General features: G+C 34.9%; 1 protein-coding gene across 7 annotated transcripts in view; it reads left to right on the top strand.

The window, feature by feature from the left end:
- Positions 1–20,713, top strand: part of LOC106171793 (1-phosphatidylinositol 4,5-bisphosphate phosphodiesterase epsilon-1) — a 90,576-nt gene that overhangs the window by 56,503 nt on the left and 13,360 nt on the right. For all 7 annotated transcript variants that reach the window (XM_087002469.1, XM_087002468.1, XM_013552657.2 and 4 more), the window contains 12 exons: positions 1,345–1,740; positions 4,328–4,477; positions 8,836–8,966; positions 9,684–9,841; positions 11,155–11,414; positions 15,640–15,785; positions 16,232–16,481; positions 16,720–16,892; positions 17,232–17,973; positions 18,401–18,607; positions 18,991–19,229; positions 19,418–19,659. In XM_087002469.1, the coding sequence (XP_086858595.1) occupies positions 1,345–1,740; positions 4,328–4,477; positions 8,836–8,966; positions 9,684–9,841; positions 11,155–11,414; positions 15,640–15,785; positions 16,232–16,481; positions 16,720–16,892; positions 17,232–17,973; positions 18,401–18,607; positions 18,991–19,229; positions 19,418–19,659 (3,094 nt within the window). The remainder of the gene's footprint in view (positions 1–1,344; positions 1,741–4,327; positions 4,478–8,835; positions 8,967–9,683; positions 9,842–11,154; positions 11,415–15,639; positions 15,786–16,231; positions 16,482–16,719; positions 16,893–17,231; positions 17,974–18,400; positions 18,608–18,990; positions 19,230–19,417; positions 19,660–20,713) is intronic.

Below are 20,713 nucleotides of genomic sequence, written 5' to 3'. Positions count from 1 at the left end.
CTTTCACTGCATAGAAAGGAACTATAGAGTAGCCTGCTTTTTAATATCTTTGCTACCACCCAATAGGAATGCACTTATTTTGAGAAATTATGATTTAAAAAATACAGTATGTGTAAAATTCACATTTTTCCCAATTAAAAAGATTTAGTAATTTCTGTAAAGCATAAATTGAATAATAAAAAAAAAGAATAACAATTAATACAAGAAATATTCAGTCATATTGCACATTCTTCAGTTGTGGCTAAATTGAAAAATTAAATCATAATCCTTAAGAACATAAATATGCTCAAACAGTTAGCATTTTTTATATGTACACAATTCATACAATAGGTCATAACACAGATGGAAGATAAGTATCTGCTGATAACAACACAGAAGTTTACTTAAGAACCAACGGTAAAACTAATATTTGTTCATAGTGGTAAGTCAACCGTCTTCTTAGTGGTTGATTGTTGATAAACGATACCTGCCTGATTTTACTGGCATCATAAATACCTGGGATGAATTGACAATCAAATATGCTGCCATCTGTCCAGGAACTGCTCTGTGGCACAGATTGAGCAGACGGCACATGGCACAGTTGACATGGGCTAGGAGGTGTTCAAACTGCTGTGTGTGTGGAGAAAAAGCATGCATGGCAGCCACAAGACAGGTAGATTTTGTATACAGTACTGTTGGAACTGCTTTTTTTTTCAAACTAGATGTAGGGCATACAGGCGAAATTGATAGTATTTGTTTAATCTGGGCTTTATCATGATGTCGTGTTGCTTAGGTGGGGCTGATGTTTTAGTTTTGTGATGTTATGTCAGTATTTGATGTGCAGATGAAAGGTTACTGCTGTTGGACTCAGGAAATGTTTTTACTAAAATTATAATATTTGTTCAGTGAATTAATTGTTGCAAACCTTGGGGAGGCCATAGAGAAGAGTATTCTTGCAGATGGTAATATCTATCAGAAAACTATAAGAGTGAGATTTTGCATGAAATATGACACACTTCATGTTCGATGAGACAGAATGGGATTATATACATTTCTGTGTTAATAGCATCTGCAGGATGTTGCGCTGAGAATAAATAGGTGGGGCATCCAATCAGTCTTAAAAGACAATATATTGGAATGGCCATAAGTTAGGTATTGTCAGTAAACATGTGAGTATTGTAATAAATGTTGATGCAGCAATGAACGATTACAGATAAAAGTAGTATTAACAATAAGAATTGATGTAAAAGATTTGCTTTGCCATTGCTTTGCCATTGATATAGAGGATGCAGAACTAAGAGAAGAGAAATTTTTAAAATATTAGGTCATTTTATATGGTCCTACTTTAAATTTGTGTATTTTCAGCTCCAGCAGTTGATAGTGAGTGGAGAACTACCATGTTCCAAGGAGGAGGCTGCCACACTTGCTGGCATCCAGCTTCACATTGAAGAGGCATGGCCAGAGAATGAAAGTGAAAATGTAGACAAGCAAGCCAGTGACTTAGCCAGAGCTGTAGCTATACTGAAAAGTAAAACTCTCAGTATTGACAACTTGGCCAAGCAAGAAAACCTAACAAGAAAAAAGGAACTGATCCGAACTCAGAAGGCACTAAAATTGACCAGCAGTAGGAGGAAACTTGTACGCCAGTTGACATGTGTCAGTGATACTACGGAGAGTGTGCTCACTGCTACAGAAGTGAACTTTGGAAAGTGCCTGCCACCTGATTATAAGGAGTCTAAAAAAGTGCACGATTTAATAAAAGTAAGTTTTTAATGTCCACAACTGAAGCACAATACCATTTATGCACACACTTGTTCTATAGTTTCATTTTAGATCTTCAACCTCTGTCCTCGGGTGTTGATTTTTTAGAGAAAGATGGTTTTAGTGTTCGTTTCTATTGAATCTGTCAGTCTCCCTATCAACTTCTTAGGTTCTCTGAATGCAGTGAGTTAAACAGATGAACATGCCTCCTGGTTTTTAGTAGAATATTGAAAAGCTGATGAGTATGTCGGAAACAAGGCATGTTATTATCTGTTAAGCTGATTGCATTCAGCCAATGCCCCCATGGAGTTGGATGGATCTAGGATTCAATAGGAATGACCCCTTATACCTTTAATGTGCAAAAATAAATTCAACTGAACCTACTTATTGAGCAATATGTGACGATTATGTCAAATGATCGTGTTTCACCATTGTAGACAATACTTTTGTACCAAAATATATCAGATCAACTTTCTCTCATGTTTTTTATGGTTCACAATGGCATTCAGAGTCTCATATATTTTTATTATTTATAAAAATCTTGGAAAAATAAATGTAGAATGCAGTGAACAGAATGTAGCCTAATACATGCTATGAATACATAAGTATCACAGCTGTTTCAATGTGTTTTCAAGCTACAAGTAGGTGAAAGCCCTCCAGATGCTCCAAAATTATCTTTAATTCCACAATTGAATTAAGTGAACTATTTGCTAATTACCTTTGAGTCTTAAGTTGAACACTTGTTACAGCTAGGTCCAGGATTTTAAACCGAAACTAAATGCCAAGAGGCTAAGTTTGATGCGCATGTCAATTTCAAACCTGCCTTACAGGGCAAGCAGTACATGAACACAAATTCATCTTCATTTGAAAATGTTTAGGTCTTATGATTTTTTGTTTTTATTCGGCAAGTTCAGTGATTTTGGTGATTGATACTCTGCAGTCAGGTAGAAAATGAATTTAGGTTCTGTGATGAAGCAATAATGATTCTGTAACACCCTTGTATGTAGTTTGAAATGAAATATCAATCTTTTACACAGGTGTTCTTTAATTAGATTCTGTAAGTGGTGTCCTAGATTTAAGGTCTGCTTCTCCACATAACATTGTCATTTTAAAAAGTGACTGTAATAGATCATTATGTTAATGTATAATACTATAATTATAAATGTCATGCTCACAGCCTGGTCTGCAAGAAGTTTTCTTATGATCAGACATTCATACCCCATTCACACTACAGTTGCAAAAATGCGCATTTCTATAATCCGAATTTTTCGTTAGGAATCCGATTCGGTATTGCGTTCACACACGCTAAGCGAATCCGAATCCCACGTTGAAAATTTCAGGTTTAACTTCCTGTTTTGAACACTCGCGCATGCGCCGCACAGAAAATCTTAAAATACCAACAACAATTTGTGACGACAAATGCAACTCTAAAGACATTCCAGCATTCTTGAGAAGTATAAGATGGCAAAATAAGTTTGTTTCCTCATGTTGTAGTGAGTGGCGACCTCCAAATACGTTTGGTGCAATCGCTAAAGTAATAAACAAGCGTTCATAGATACCCGCACTTATCTGCACGCATGTGCAGTTAGATCTGTACAGGTGTCGATTCCGGTAAGTTATCCGGATCGCGCTTAGAAATCCACCTCGCTTGCAGGATTTTGAAAATGCGCATTACAAAAATCCTCTTGCGTTCACACTACTGCATTTATTCGAATTGTGACCTAATTCGCAATTTATCCGGATAACTGAGCGTAATGTGAACGGGGTATCAGTCTCAGCATTTAGGTCTTATGCATCTGTTGTCATCAGTGTATGTTGCTGCTGTAGTTATAGTCGCAAACACCATTAGGGTTGCTGTTGATATGTTATTGCCTTGGAACAACCATAAGGGAAAATTGTGTTACATTTAATTCTCATACTTTTAAGAATGATTCTTAGAAAAGTAATGAAATATAGCTCAAGTTTGAAATCCAGTGTGATTAGATTACTTTTCTTGAATTTATGAAGTTGTAGTGAGTAACGTTTCCTGAATATACTCAGAAATAGTATAAAATAATTGAAAAACAGTGGTGATTATGGTGCTAGGCATTATGTAATACACTTGCACTTTCATCATTGAATTAATTCCTCTTTATAGACCATTTGAATGAGACTGTTTTTTTTTTCTTAGTTCTATTGTTAATATATTTGTCCATTTGACAAAAAAAAAAAAAAAAAAAACAAAAAAAACAGACAATTTGAGATTTTTTTCTGCAAAAAGTTATATATGGGAAGTTACTGTAGAATCTATGATGAGAGAGAAGAAATAGATAAATCAATCAGTAAATAAAAATAAGATAATGAGATATAGAAAGATAAAACTGAATGATATGTATATATGTAAGACATATATTCTTGAAAATCATTCTTGAAGTTAACATTCTTAAAGTTAACATTCTTTAAGTTAATAAATATTTCAGTCATTCTTTGCATTTAGCAAAGGCTTATATGTACTTGGAATAAGACTGACAACATTTTAGAATGAAGAATAGATTTTAGTCCTATGTTTGCAATTAATAGTTTTATATTTTTTCTTTTATTTTTTTAGGAAAAGCAGAAGCGCCTTTGGCATACACCATACTATGACAATGAAATCAAACTGAAGCAGTTGTATATCAAGATCTGCAAAAACCTACCTGCTTATGGCTGTAAACTATTTCAAGTCAAGGAGCTGATTAGAGGAAGCTCTCGCAAGAAGGTAACCTTCCGATTAGTATCAAACAACAGATGTGAAGTCAACAACAGATATATGAAATTACATATTTGCAAAAATATTTTTAAGATTTAGGATGAAAAATTCCAAATATAAGAATATGTCTGACTTATTACATTATCTTAAAAATCTACACATTGTCTGCTGAACTTCATGATCGTAAAGGGACACAGAGTTCAAATGAGGATTTGAACTGGTTTGTGTATAGATGACATCATCACACTGCCAAATAACTGACCCAATGAGTAAATCTCCAGAAGTAGGCAAACTTGGTTACCCACCAGGCAGAGAATGCTAAAAAATGGATTACTAAGATTCATTACGAAGTGACAGCAGTTACCCTGAAGTGCCATTTTCTTACACAATACAATTTAAATCCACATGCCAAACATCAACTAAAAATAACTTCTTGGGTACTATAAGAAAATTTCTGGTAGTAAATTAAATTTCCTTATTTTCCCTCCAGTCCTTAAACCTCAGAAAGTAAGCAGGTCAAATGTGCAATTATCAATTTTCAGAAAATTATTCATCAAAATTCAGTTGTATTTCTTTAAGTTCTACAGTGTGCTATTTTAGTCAGTATGGTGGCAATTGGTCGGATCTTGCGGCAATAACTTGATGTAAGTACTCGCTTAATATGCATCTTGGATTTTGTCTTGATGTCTGGTGATGATCAAAACTCAAATAGTTCTAAACCTCAGTGTGTTTTAACATGCGCAAATACAGACACAAATTGTGGTGCAGAGTTAATCTTGACCACATAGAGGAGCATGTTAAGGAGAAGCTGTGGTCAGGTTGTAACAGTTTCAGTAAACATCTCTGTGTTGTGGTGATAAGACCACTGATGCCTAGGCTTGATTGTCATGAGAAAGATGATAGAAAAAGACTAGTATTAACAATGAATGGGCACATATATATGTCTTCATATAGAAGTCATTGATTTCTCTCTTCATGAGGATCCTTGAAAGTAAAGCCCCCTTTACACTGGACGGCGTCCTTTCTGCGTCCAGCAGTACGGCCCCTTTTGAGAGTTAAAAAATTATAATACTTTACGGCAGACAACTGGCCGATCATTGAGCATTCATTCTGATACAAAATCGATGCTTGTGCCTCCTTATTAAGACCACAGCGATGCCAAATTTCATGGTCGCAGAAAGGACGCAGAAAGGACGCCGTCCAGTGTAAAAGGGGTATAAGGTTTTGTCCAGTCCACAGTAGACTTTGTTCTTTTTCTCATCTCGAAGAATGCGCAGGATGAACTACGAGGGATAAGAACCATTTTTATCACTACCTATAACTATGCAATGAAGTGGTAATTTAGTGAACTCACAAGATACACATAGCAATCTGATCTGACTGCATCCAGATAAAAAATAATAAAAATTCTAAGTCAGGCTAGACAAAATTGATAAGTTGGATAAAGAACAGCATTTGTGTTAACAAAAGTTTTGTCATGAAAGGTCACAAATAGGCTAACTAAAAATTGATTAAATTTTGGTGAAGATCCATTAATCAATCAATCAATCAATTAATCAATCAAGTAAATCAACCAGTCAATAATTAAATCACTCTATCTGCCAATTGAGTGCTTTTCAAGTTATTATTATTATTATTTTTTGATAAAACAAAAAAAAAGAGATTTTACAAAATGGTCTAATTATTACTTTTCTTTTGAAGCCTCATTTATTAGGTTTACTCTAGCTGACCAGTAGGACTGTATTCTGGAAAATGAAAAATTATCTTTTTATTGATGAATTGCTAACAAAGTCCCATTCTGGGAGACCATTATGATGGCATTAGTTGCCAGCAGGTTTGATATGTTTCTGGCCAGTAATCCATATTATCTGCATTTTCTTATTAGTTTCATTATGTCTGGAATCTGAGACCAGTGACCTTTGAAATCCTTAAATCTGTCATAGCAACATATTAGGGCAGGATGCATTTGTCACAGTGTCATTCTGTTTTTCAGATTTAGTTTGTATTGTATATTTCCTTGACAAATATGGACATCCCATTTCTGTATTATATTGTAAAATTAATTGCATTTCCATCCTTTCTTGTATCAAAGGACTTGCTGATAACATTAAGATCTCTTCCTTTTAATGTGAATCTATTGAGAGACACCTCCAGGGTAATAACGCTGCAGCATTTACATTAATGGGAAGTTAGGTAAAACATATCAATATGAAGCTGAAAAAGAGAGAGAGTCACTTTTGCTACTTGCATTTATAAAAAATGTGATAAAGCATGTTAATATGAATTGCAGATGATTTATAAGTTTTTTTCCTAATTAAGTGGTAAGATTAGAGGAATGGATACTGTAGAATGCAACTTAACCCATTTTTTGCTTCTGGAATGTAAAATGTAAAATCTAATATCATACATTGTCTATTCAATTCCATCCTTATTGTAGTCTTGAATTGGTGAGTTGTAAACATTGAGGTAGAGGGACAAATTACACTTAGAAGCAATGTTTTGGAAATGTGTATTGTAATTATGATCCAAGTAAGGTAAAGTAAAACTGATAACTGCTCTTCAAGGGCAAATGACACAGCATAACTTAGGAGTACCGGGGACTGGCAGGGAGAATGTCTTTGTGCAGAACTGTTACACAGCTGTACTCATAACATGTCACCTACCCGGTATCAATGAAATTACCTGAAATTGTGCAGGTGTGACAGGTGACAAATACCAAACATGACATCACTTTACATAGTTATTGTGCAGTATTTTTATTTATAGTTTTCATTAATTAATTTTTGTCTACATTTCGACTGAATAGATAAAGTCAATTTGGAAACAAAATCCCCAAAGTTTTCTTTGCTCAAAGCAGTTTGCTTTATTTTGAACTTGGCCTTTTTTTCTTTGACTCCCAGTTTTATTGTATCACTGGCATGTACTTACTTGATCTTATTGGAATAAATCATCATTATTCTGAAGGTGCATATGTTTTACCAAATACCACTGTCCTTGCCTAGTCTTGCATAAACTTGTTTTGTTGGAACACCACTTGGTGTTAAAAACAAGGGAGAGGCAGTACAGTACCTCATAATATTTGATAAAGAAGTATAAGGGACAATTTATTGGTGAAGAGGGTACACCTTTGAAATACAGTTGTAGCAGCATGTGAATATGAACAAAAAGTGATGGATTATCTACAGGATCTTGTGGCCTGTGTGGGATCTCACTTTGGGAATCATCAGAAGGAGAGAGGAGTGGTAATTAATGGAGTGCTGATTAAACAGAATCTTAACCAAATATAAGTCACTCTCATCTTAATCACTTTGACTTTAATCAGGTTCATTAAAAGAGGGAAAATGAATTGAAAGAACTTATATTGTTGTATGGTTTACAGTTCCCTCTGAATAGACATCATGCCAAAGAGATAGATGGTAAATATAATTGTTTTATTTTTGTGTTGATGATGTGATGCATTGTCAACACAGTTAACTTTTGGATGGATGAAAGGACACAGAAAGATTCTGTAATTGAAGTCTATGGTGGATGTAAATTTAAATTCTATCAGTTAAAATTGTACCATGTTGGGGGATATGATAATTGTTAGAATATTGACATTCTAGCTATAGCATAGAGATGTCAGATACATTTAATTAATATTAATACTTACAAGACTGAACTGTAAGCATTTAGACTAAAGCTGATAAATGGGATATCATACATTAATTATGGTATGTACTGAGATGAGGTTTTGATTGTTTTAAGATGATCATTGGGTTTAAGAAGGTAGAATGATAACTCCTGCAAAGAATAGCAAATCTATGTCTTCATGGCTAGGGAATTTCTCTCTGAACTCTGGCAAAAACTAAGCAGGTCAAAGTAGACCCTCATTGTTTGCAGAGATGTTTTGTCTGTGTTGGTAAAAAAACATGCCAGAGTGCCAACAGTTCCTTGGGTAAGTCAGTTCTTGGCACAGCTGGTATTTCCATTGTCATTAGCAAGAGAAACTAGGGAAGCTTCTATCCATGTTTTTACGTTTGACTTCAAGCTTTGCTGCATAGCCGTGGAGTATCATACCTGTGGTTTCAACTCCTTACCTCAACATCTGGTGCTTTTGAAGTTAAGAGCAAAGTAAAGACATGCATATATATATATAGGCAAAATGTGACTTTGGTTTTCCAGTGATTATCTGTTGTTTGCTAACAAATGGTCACACATGCAAGATATACTCTCTGAATTTGACTGATATCCTTAAAACTAGTAGCTATAAATATATATAGCCAATGTCACACATTTGTCTAGCTAGGGTCTGCCAAGGATTTTCTATTTTTGACCCTTGTTTTAGGTTAATATTTTGAAAAGTACTCTGTTTTTCTCCCTTGCAGGTGGGCCGTATTCTTGCGGTCAGTGCGTCAAAGATTCAGTTGCTGGACAGTAAAAGCCGTTTCATAGTCCGATCTCAGCCAGCCAGCTCACTACAGGTGTGGAATAGGAGTGGAGGGCGCTCCCAGGAAAAGTAAGATTTTTGTTTGTTTTATTTCATTTCTGGGTGTATAATTTTTTGAGAGAAAAAGGTTTAATTTTATAAGATCTGGATGCAAATTTAAAAAATAGAGTATTGAAATGATATCAGAAAATCTGTGGTAGACTATAATGACTAGTTATGAATGTTTTTTTAAGTCACTTAAAAGTCAGAACCTATTTAGTAAAAAATTTTAGTTGACGTCTTGTTTATTTTAAATTGCACATTTTTATATTATTAAGAATGTGAAAAAATTGTGGTCCTCCTTATATTTTGTGGTCATTATCATACATGTAGCTGCCACAGTTTTGCGGCAGCACATTCTATTTTAGACTAGTTATCTGTCAAAGTTCTAAGAGTGAAAACCAATATCCTTTATATGAATAAAGTATTTTAAATGTCACCAAATGTCTGGAAAAAACCAACCTTACTATAATGTAAACACAATGAAAAGAAGTAATTTAATCAGCTGTTTGCTATTTATGTAAGGTTTAAAATGAAAATATAGGTGATTTTCTTAAATTTCAGTTTCAGATAATATTCAATCAAAGAACATTTAGTATTTCATTTTGAGAAATTCTTGGAAAAAATAAATATGTCTCATCTGTCATAACATTACCGCAGGTGAGTCATCATCTCCAGTAAATATACGCTAGCATTGTAGCTTCTAACATGGCTAATACATGCCTTCAAACCAAACCACACTTTCAGGCTGGTTTTGGAGTTTTTTGGCACCAGACCCTGGGTCCTGTCAATGGCACTTGCTGACTCATACAAGGAAGTGACCAGTGCATTGTGGGAAGTCCTGGGGATGGACAGCAAGTGTCTGGAAAGCATTTCTATGAGAAGAGACAGCTGGAACTACCTGGGTATGAGAACACTCATGCAAAATCCTCAAGATGTATTGTTTTGGGAACCAGTAGTTTAATTAGAAACTTCTTTGAGTATTTCCATTTTCTGTTATGTAAAAAGTACATGAGAGACCCGTCTGTAGAGAATATGACAATTAAATTACTCTAAAAAAATTGAATTGTTGGTTTTAGATCTGAATGTTAGCTGGAAATAATATTTTTCCCTTCATACATGAATTTTGCAGCATTAAACAAATGTTCCATTGCTCTTTGTAATGAAACCTTTTATACTTATGTAATTTTAAGTTTTTATAACACGCAAACACAATCCCCAATTCCATGGTTCATGTCAGCTTTACGTAAAGTCACTCAAAGAAAACCCAAGGACACATTATGACCAGTTTAACAGTTATTTAGTTGTCGCACTCTACCAGTAGCTACATGATCTATGTAAAGTCTCCAACTTCTGAACCATCTCCCATGTCTCGCATCCTTCTTCCTAGCTCTCTCGATTAGTCTCCTTAAGTCTCTCTCAATCTGATATTACTTCTGAACGTCTTATATACAAATTCCTTATCTATGGTGGATTCAATGCAGCGGTGCATACTAATTTTAATTACTCAAATTGCACAGGTCCACATGCGTTATATGATTACATCCTTACATGCAAGGCCATAAACAAGTGCACAAGCAAGCGACTCCATTAGAATTAATCAACAAGTCTGGAGATTATATTTGTGAACTGAACATCTTGATGAAATACATACATTGGCCTTCTTAAAAGTAGCTTTTGTTTGATGCTTATGTGACCTGGCAGCCAACTTTGGCACATTAATGTTCAACAAGTTGAAATGCCAGAAAAAATGGGATAGTTGTAAAGTTGAAACAGAAACACTCAGCCAAGTAGTGAAATTACTGATGCAGTTTTGGTAGATGCTGAAGACTTGACTGGGTTAAAATCAAGTAAATATACACTGTTAGGATTTTCTAAAGAAAAAATACAAAATTGTTCATGATGTTATAATTTTTACATTAAAATATTATGAACCTGCATGTACACACACATTTCAAGAGTTACATAAATACACTGTATAATTCGGAGATGTTATTGTTCTTGAGAGAGGAAAAGGTTATGGTAACAGAAAAAGGGTTATTTGGATTTTGGTAAGCATATGCACTTTTCTAAATACATATACATGTTGTGGGTATGTGCATATTTATGCTTTTAATTTTTTTTCAATAGAAAATGAATCCAACATAAAGACAGAATAAAGAACATGTCCTGGGTAGTTACTTATACTTGATAATACATATATTACTGTTTGCTTTAGATTTTAGTGGAAAGCGGCAACTTATGTGCCGCAGTGACCATGACCATAGCTCCATCCCAAGCCAAGAACTAGACAATCTTCAGAAGCTTCTCCATTTCCCAGAGGAAGTGGCCTTCATGCTGACCAAGGTGGAGCGTGAGTTATTCCAGCAAGTGACCCCTGTCCAGTATATCCGTCAGCTGACTCTTGACCTGTCCAGAATTCCCAGCTCAGGAACCAGTCAACCCACAGTCCACAGTCTGGTGCACAGGTTCTGTGAGGTAACAGTCTGAAAATAATTAGTGTTTAGAAAAGCCAGATTCTTGGAAAAACAATTCATCTTTTAAAGCATATTGATTTTCTGAAGAAAAGATACAGGGAACAAAATTGTATCCTTGATTGGGAAGGGGATTTATCTTATAAGCCTGATATAGACTAGGCTTTATTTTGAACATTGATATAAGAATCTTTTAACAGATTGTTTTGTTGACTATCTATCTCTGGAAAACGTGCATTTTATGTCTAGTTTTGCTTTTTAATGACCTAGCTTGTACTAGAAGGAAATTGCACCAAAGGCTTGGGTGTTATTAGGCAGTATAAATGATGATGCTTCTTAGTATAACAATTTGCTGGAAACTACATGCTGTTGGATTTCAAAGAAATCAATATTGTTTACAATATTATTGACAAAAACCATTAGTTATATTAAAGAGGAGAAGAGCAGCAAAATAATGGCCATTTTGAGGTTTGCTTTTGATTAAGTGTATTGTAAAAACATGCTTAATTGTAGTTATTATTTTATTGCTTAGTACAAGTGGCCCTTTTTATACTTTGTTCTTACTAAAAAGGTTTTTATACTTAAATACCAAATTTCAACTTGAAAAAGTGTTTTAATTTAATTAAGGGAGTCCTACATCCCAGATAGCAAGCATACGTTGGGCCAACGTAGGGGAATCGTTGGTTTGTTGGCACATGGTTGGCGTTGGTAGTAATACGTTGGCCCAACGTTGGCCCAACCACATCATAATATGCACAACATAACTGCAATATGCTCACGTTGGCCCAACGTTGGGCCAACGTGTGCTTATTTTTGCATACGTTGGCCTAACGTTGGGCCAACGTATCCAATTAACAACTCAATAGAAATGAATAATGTTTCTGTTATAATAAAAATGTTTCTGTTCACAACTGAGAATCACATGTGCTTATCTATTGATCAGTAACATATAGTTTTTAGGATTAAATTTTTTTTTTATTAAGAGTTTGTCAAATTCCTTGGGCCAAAAAACAGTGTTCTACTTTTATTTGTCTTCCAAGCTATATATCTCTCATATATATATATATATATATATATATATATATATATATATATATATATATATATATATATATATATATATATATATATATATATATATATATATATATATATTTAATTTTGTCTTTTTTTCTGAATGGATATAGTATATAGTACATAGACTTCACCTATAAAAAAAATTACTGAGTGAACAGATTTATATTTTTAAATAATGCTGTGAAACATATTTATTATTATTGAAATCAGACAAATGATTAAAATCTTATTATAATGTACAACTGCACAATATATAAATTTTTAACTTTATAGTTAGCATCAATTGACTTTTGATTAAAGTACACTGGTAACTTTCACTGGACCAGATTCATTACAAGCCAGGTGTTTATCTTAACTGTCAGTTTGATATAAACAGTTTGCCTACTGCCTGCTCAAACAGGTCAAATAACTATACAGAGCACAGTCTTAAGCGCGCTGACCGTTGAGCCAATTCAAAAATCTAAGCCAGAAGGTCAGAAATGTTCTAAGGAAGAGGCAAGAATTACGGCTGAAAGCATTGATTTCTGGATATAAAAAGAAGACATCTTTTTTGAAATTAGAAAATGAAGAGATAAAGAGACAGGATAAGAAGTGAGCATGTACTGGTAAGTGACTTTTTAATTGTGTATTTTCCCATTATTTACTGATGCACCAGGATCCATACAGCCTTGAAAAGTGTTCAAATTTAGTCCAGCACTTTGGACTAGTTTAAATGTAACTAGTTTAAATGGCTCTAGTTTAAATGTAACTTTGAAAAGTACTTGAAAATGCTATTAGGCTTGAAAAAGGTTTGCATTTCAGCATTTTGTCTTTGTAAAAATATTATTTATAACTTTGTAGTTTATTGAGATGAATACAGACAATAATTCACAGATGGGGGTAATACCTTTTAATACATCATTACTTGTACTTTTATTTTCAACTTTTCATCATCAATGTGTTACAAAGACAAAGTTTAAATGAAATGGGTCCTTTTTCCTTTGTTATGTACACTTTAATATAACTGTATTAATGTATAACTTGCCCTCATTAGTTAAAATCATTGAAAATGATTTGAATTAGAGCCTTAAAAGTCCTTGGAAGCCAATTGCTCTTATGTGTCTGTATGAATCCTGGCCAGTAAATTCTGTGATAGAGTTGTTGGTATGATTAAATGATGTGGAATTTAGTGGTACATTACAGTTGTCTAAAAACTGATTTCATGGTCAAGTGTACACGTAAGAACTAATTTAAATAAATCACTATAAATTACTGCACACAAGACACACACTTTTAAAGTTAAGATATTGGCTTTTGCCTAACTTAGAAAAGGTGGGGAGATTATCATATAATACACACCTACTAGTACTAGTTTGTATATGAAATATGGGGGAAGAGGTACAGTCATGTTATGTACATGTACCATACCAATTCTAGCATTATATTTCAAGTGTTTTTAATATTTAAATTTGTAGGTGCAGCACACTCTTCTGTGACTGTTCAGAAAAAGATGTTGAAGATACACCTAACTAATCGTGCTTTGCCAAAGATCATGCAGGTGCAGGACAGGAAAGAGAGAAAAAAACACAAAGATTGAACTCATATGATCACTGATTTGATTTTTAAAGAGACAATGTCTGAGATTTTGCCTGATGGAAGAGACTGTGATTTTATAGACTTGACATATAACTTATGAAAGTTCCTATGAAAAGCATCTTACCTGACATTAACAAGGGTTTCAGGTTTAAAATTTAATTTGATGAAAATATTTTTAAAAATTGAAATGGGGCAAAAAAAGATTTTACTAGTAGAAAAATGCCTTGACTACAGGAATAAGGTGAAAAGTCATAGGACTGTTAAAATTTTTTTGATGTGAATCATGTAACAATTGATATAAGACACACTTATTAATGTTTAAATTTAATATTATAATATCTTATAAAAATTTTCTTTGTTGTCTTTTTGTATTACATTTCAATTCACATATCATTATTTAGTTGGTGTAATGTATTTGTTTTATGTAATGTTATGAATTAATTAAACAGTTCAAAATATATCACTAATCTTTTTGTTTCAACTACAATTATTAATTGACAATTTTCCAGGTGTAGTGTAAATGATAACAGGCAGATCAAGTCCTCTGAAGGATTCAACCCTTAGAAACCTTGCCAATTTTTCAGCCATATCTTGCAGTTTGCAGATTTCAGATGCTCAAGATATTTCATCAGGACATTGATCTGCCTGTGCATCAGATGTGTAATTACAGTGCCCACCTATGTGATTCCAAAAAAAAAAAGATTTTGCCTTTAGCTCAATGGGTTACTGTAAATCACTGTGCCCCTGGTTTTAGGTTGGATCATAATTTGTTGTGCAAATTGCAGATAATTTGGTGACCAGTTGGCCTACCGTTGGGCCAACGCGGATACATTGTTGGTTTGAGGTTAGGTAATTGTCGGACTGATGTTGGTTATTAGTAGAACCAACGTAATTGCACTGTTGGTTACAGGTTGGGTAATTGTTGGACCAATGTTGGTTATTAGTTGGCCCAATGTAGGGCCAACGCAGTTTGGTTGGGTAATCGTTGGACTGACGTTGGTTATTAGTAGGACCAACGTAAATACACTGTTGGTTACAGGTTGGGTAATTGTTGGACCAATGTTGGTTATTAGTTGGCCCAATGTAGGGCCAACGCAGTTTGGTTGGGAATACGTTGGCAATGCGTTGGCATTAAAAAGACGTTCAGCCAACCGTTGGCCAAAGTGAGCACTTAGATGGAAACCCAACGTTGGGCCAACGTTGCATGGTCAACCAAGGCAACGTTGGGCCAACGTTGGCCCAACGTATGCATGCTATCTGGGATATGGTACCTTTGTGTGAGGTGACGCCTCCAGTTAGAATTTAAAGCCCATTTTGCCAACAGGCACAAAGCCTCGTTTGATATGTAAACATTAAAGTGATATCTTCTTGGATAATGTGCATATATTTTTTCTTGTAATTTCACAAGAACACTTCTTATTAAGTAACAATAACAGTTGCACAGATGAAAGAAAATGAAAAACCTTAAATCTTAATCAATATATTCTAATTTGTTTATTTTTATAAATATTTATAAATGATATTTATTATTAAAGAAGTCCATGTTGAAGTCAACAAATTACAATCTGTTGTTACAGGTCAGCTCATGGGTGACCCATCTTATTATCACCCAGCCTACTCATGAAGATCGCAAGGCCGTGCTGTCATGCATCCTGCGCTTGGTCAGTGCGTGCTGGAGCCTTGGCAACTTTAACACTGCAGTGGAGGTCCTGGCAGGGCTCAAGTATGTGATTTATTGCCACATTATAACCTAATAGATTCTCACACAGAAACCACTTGTGTAAATGCCTCTGATAAGATAAAGTTGTGGCACTGAAGTGTTTATGTCAAGCCATTTGTTTCTGTGAGTTTTCCAAGTGACTACACCTTGGGTAGTAAGGTATGCTCAGGTCTAAGTGAGTACATGTTGTGAAGGGAATGCAGTTTATCCTAGGGTTCATATGAACATATGTTTCTGCACTGATTTTCTTTATTTCAGATTGGTCCATAAGTTTTGCATTCTTTTGTTATTAATTTATGGCATTCATTTTACATTGTAATAACCAAAAATTGAATATGAGGCAAGCTGATCCAGGGCTGTTTGTGCCACTCTAACTACATGCATGATGAGATAATTTTTATTTAAGCATAAATGATTATATATTATAAAATTTCTCTCAACACATTCAGATCTGATAAGCTGAAGCCTTTTTGGTTGTCCATATCTGACGAAGACTTGTCTACCCTGCACATGCTCAGTGATGCTGTGCTGTCTGGGGAGGTCACTTTGGAATACAAGGAGGCTCTGGCCAGAGCTCTTGATATCCTTGACTGTAAGGTGGTACCTTTCTTTGGTGGCTTCCTCTCTGACCTGAAGACCATCTTGGCTGGGGTACCGAGTATTGTTGTCCTACCATCAGAAGAAAACCAGTCCCTAGAAGTGAGTTTGAAGTAATCAAAATGTTATATGTTATTCCTTTTGATTATGTATTAATAGTGATGCCTCTATAGTGATATCTATGTTATTATAGTATAAATTACAAATATCAAAATACTGGAAGAACTCAATACCTATGTCATGATTATTGATTAAGCATCATATAATGATTTTTTGTAAAAACACTTTCACTATTTATACTTCACAGGCACCCATTATTATCATTATTGCTTCTTTGTAGTTTATTTCTGACTACAATGGAGAGGATAGATTTATGACGAGGATTGGTGTGGGGGGTCTTCTGAATGTTGACAAGCTTCGCCAAGCACAAATTGTCTTGGATGACATTGAGCAATTCAGACAACATGGTCGACAGCAAGATGCTTCTGATGTAGAGTGCTCATCACTGGATAGGTAGGTATTGTGTAGAAATTGATAAAAGGTATAATTATTGGCTTTTTACTATAAGCAAAAGTAGTCATGTCTAAGTCTTATAAAAATGCCAAATGATTGAGGTCTCATAGATTACCATGTTTATGGCATCACTGAGAAAAATAGGGTCTATATATAAGGTGTAAAATAGACAACTTCACGGAGCGAAAAAATACATTTCTGGAAATATATCAAATTAAATTTTAAGTATGACAACTTTAATCTTTGATGCATTTTGTGTAATATGTGTGTGGGTGTACATGCTCTTGTGTGCACAAGAGTGTATGTGTGGAAAGTTGAATGCATATACATATATTACAGGGACAAGAGTGATGCAGAATCAGACCTTGGTAAAGTAGAAAGAGAAGACAGCGACTATGACCTAGATCTAGACAGCTATCAACCCATCCACCCACTCTCTGCAGACCATGGAGTCACCATCATCCCTCCAAAGCAGGCCAAGATCAACCTCCACTACTTGCAGTGCATGCACTTTGGCAGCACAGTGATCCACACAGAGGAGGACAGCTCCAGGTCCGCCATATGCTGCCTTAAACTAGAACACACTAACGGCATGCTATCCTGGTGCAAGCCCAGTTGGAGTACCATGAGAGGAGGCTCCACTGACTACTACTTAGGGGGAGAGTGGGACTCCCCTCCCTCTACAGGGCTAATAAACAGATACACCTATGGGGACCTGGTATGTACGAACTTAGAAGAAGGCTATATAGATCTAAGTTTTATCAAGGAGGTTGTTCTGGGCAACCAGTTGATTGACACCACTGTGATATGTAAACGCCATGGCCTTGAAGACCTTACGGCCAACCAGCATTGTGTGTCTATCCTGTATGGCACAAATCTCTCTGATAATCGCTGGTTGAATTTTGTGGCGCCCAGTAATGTGGTACAGGTATGGTACCTAGGACTGAAGTGTCTTGTAGCAGCTGTGAGGAGACAGCAGCAGCAGACAGACCAGAGAATACAGTGGTTAAAGGAACAATACTTGCAGCTGTACTACTGGGAAAATAAATGCCAGGGACCAAACCCTGCTGAGGCTATAAAGGTAAGTTAGGTCTTGTCCTTAAAGCACAAATTCTACTGACTCCTGCAGTATTATGAAGGCATGAAATCTTGTTTAACTGCACATAAATGCATATGAAAAGTCTTTTCTGCCATACAGTAATTTCAGGTGTTACCTGTTTAAGTGTGCAACTATTTCATACACATTTCTGACATTATATAACTTTTAATCTTATAATAAGATAAATATTAGATTAAACTAAAGGCACTTGGACAGCCTTATTCCATGGATAATTTTGATAGAACTACCAGCTAATTTCATAAGTGCATTTGTTATTTTATACGATTATCAACTGATGATTTGTGTTAATTGCAGAGATATGGCTGGCACAAAAAAAAATCATAATTGGCATAACGTGTATCATATTGCTGTGTTAAATAGGGCCAATTTTCTTTTGCTGCATATTTAGGTATTTGGTGGCCGTAAATGGGACTCTAACACAAACATTCCAAATAGCCCAATCCCTGGCTCTGGCCCCCAGTCTCAGCAGCCCCAGTCTCAGCAGCCACAGCTCCAGCCACAGCCTAGCACAGGGTTCAAGCGGTCAGCCAGTGTTGGTGTGGGTCCGCTCAGAACGACCAGAAAATGTCTGAACAGTCCACTGACCTCAATTAGAGTATGATATAAAATTTTTGTCCAATTAAAACTTAACACTTTTCAGAGTTGCAGTGATATTTTAAAGGAGCATTTATGTTTAAAGAGTTATTTAAATATTATGTTTAATGCTTCTTTTGATTGAATAAGGTGAATGTTAATTTTACTATGCAATAATTTTAATTTCAAATTGAATGTGCTTTAATAAATGAGAAGAAAAAGAGAAATTTCAGAATTATTTTCCAGCTTAAAATAACATTTTACCTGTAGCTTTGTGTTTCTCCAAGAAATCTGTTAAATTTTCCATTCAAAACAAGAAAATATATTTTAGATGTTATGTTAGATTTGAGTAAAAAGATTGAAGAAGGTCAGCTTTTAGTGATTACTCTGTATTATTTCTCACAGGATGTGCTCCCTTCACGGAGAGCATCTGCTGGGGATTCTCCTGATTCTCCTCAAGCATCTTCTGCCCCAGCTGCAACTTGCCTGCCAGAGGAACGTAGTGCCCCGTCCCCCAGACCTGAGCCTCTGAGGACCACAGTGAGATCAGGCAGCGACTCTGAGTTAGAGAATAGGTTGCACAGAATACCAGTCCATACATTGAAGAGAAAGTGTATGACTTGGAATGTAGCCTTTACACACAGGTTTGTTTTGAATATCTTTTTAAGGTATTTTAAAATATACATCAAATTATTTTTTTTTTGTAATAAATGGTGATTTTATTTTGATTTAATAAATACTGTGTATACCTGCCTTCAAAAAGTCATGGGCTTTTCAAATACATTTGTTTGAAAGTTTTTTTTTCATCTTTATGTTATATTTGCTTTGGTAGGAGTGAAAGGAGAAAGCTTTCCATTGGAGGCCACTTTGTAGATACCAAGAACAACTCTATCACACATTCCACCCAGCTAGACTTTCTGGATTTCTTGGACTTATTCAAAGCTTTTAGTCTGCGTTGCCGAAAAGACATCAAAGACCTTTATGAGAGATTTTTGCTTTCTAAACCTGGAGACAGTAACACATGTGGACAAGGCAGTGAAAAAGTCTTGCTGAAGCCAAACAAAAAAGATATGGGTAAGGGATTGTTTTTTAACTTGTGTGCACATATATGGGTCAGTTACATTAATATGAAATTTTGAATATTTTGTAAGGAAATAAAGACCTTGTCAAAGGAGATGAGAAAAAGATGTGTTTATGATTATGAAAATAGAAAATAATCTAAGCAGTTGGTGTTTTTTATCAGTTACCATTTTTGAAGATGTCAACTGTATATGCCAGAATATAACCCTTAAACCTAGGGATGATTTTCACATTTCTTTCATGTAGCTGTAAACCCTGAACTACACCATGTAAATAGTGCCCAACATTGATGCAGCGGCAACATTAATGCACGACAAACTGTAATTTATCATAATAAATGCACTGTAACATGCTGATTGCAAGGATGACCCTATTGTACAAGATAATTAAGAGGTCACAGCCTGTGGAACCCATATACCACCTGGTACTATTTTGGCCTGGTTTCTTTCTAGTGTACAGCCACTGTATAAGTAATTGCTTGCAACCAGACTTTAGTGATCTTTTTTGTGATGATTGGCTTGATTTTCTGAAGAGCACATTATTAAATAGTCAATTTTAAGAGAAATTTACCAAACCTTTCTTTCAAGCTTTTTGGGAACTTCTGTGATATTTGATATTTAAAATTTATTTACCTGGCAAAGATAAGATACACATACTTGTAAAATAATTTTTTTTCTTGCAACATACTACCACATATAGGTGAAAATATGTTTGTATTTATAAGATGTACCAGGATGTCTGGTAGTATTCATAAAGTATTTTAATTTAAATTACGCTGAATGGATTTAAAAGGATTATGGAATGAGATGTCAGATTTTGGGAAATGAAAAAAGACCTTCAAAGGAGGAGTCCTGTCATGTTTCCAGTCCAGCTGCTTCCGGCCTCTAAAGGACAAAGCCCAGATGATACATTTACTTTGAGAAATAATGACATAGATCATGGAGAACAGCTGATGCATATTTTTATGACTGAGTTGAATTTTAGGATACACTTGTTTTTTATTATTAAATGTCATGGTCATGCGCATAGTGTGATGTGTTTATACACA

The sequence above is a fragment of the Lingula anatina genome, chromosome 1 (assembly GCF_051362555.1).
Source record: "Lingula anatina isolate TDL-2025a chromosome 1, LinAna3.0, whole genome shotgun sequence".
NCBI lineage: Eukaryota > Metazoa > Brachiopoda > Lingulata > Lingulida > Lingulidae > Lingula > Lingula anatina.
The sequence above is the reverse complement of the archived record's forward strand: the minus strand, read 5'-3'. Positions and strand labels throughout refer to the sequence as shown.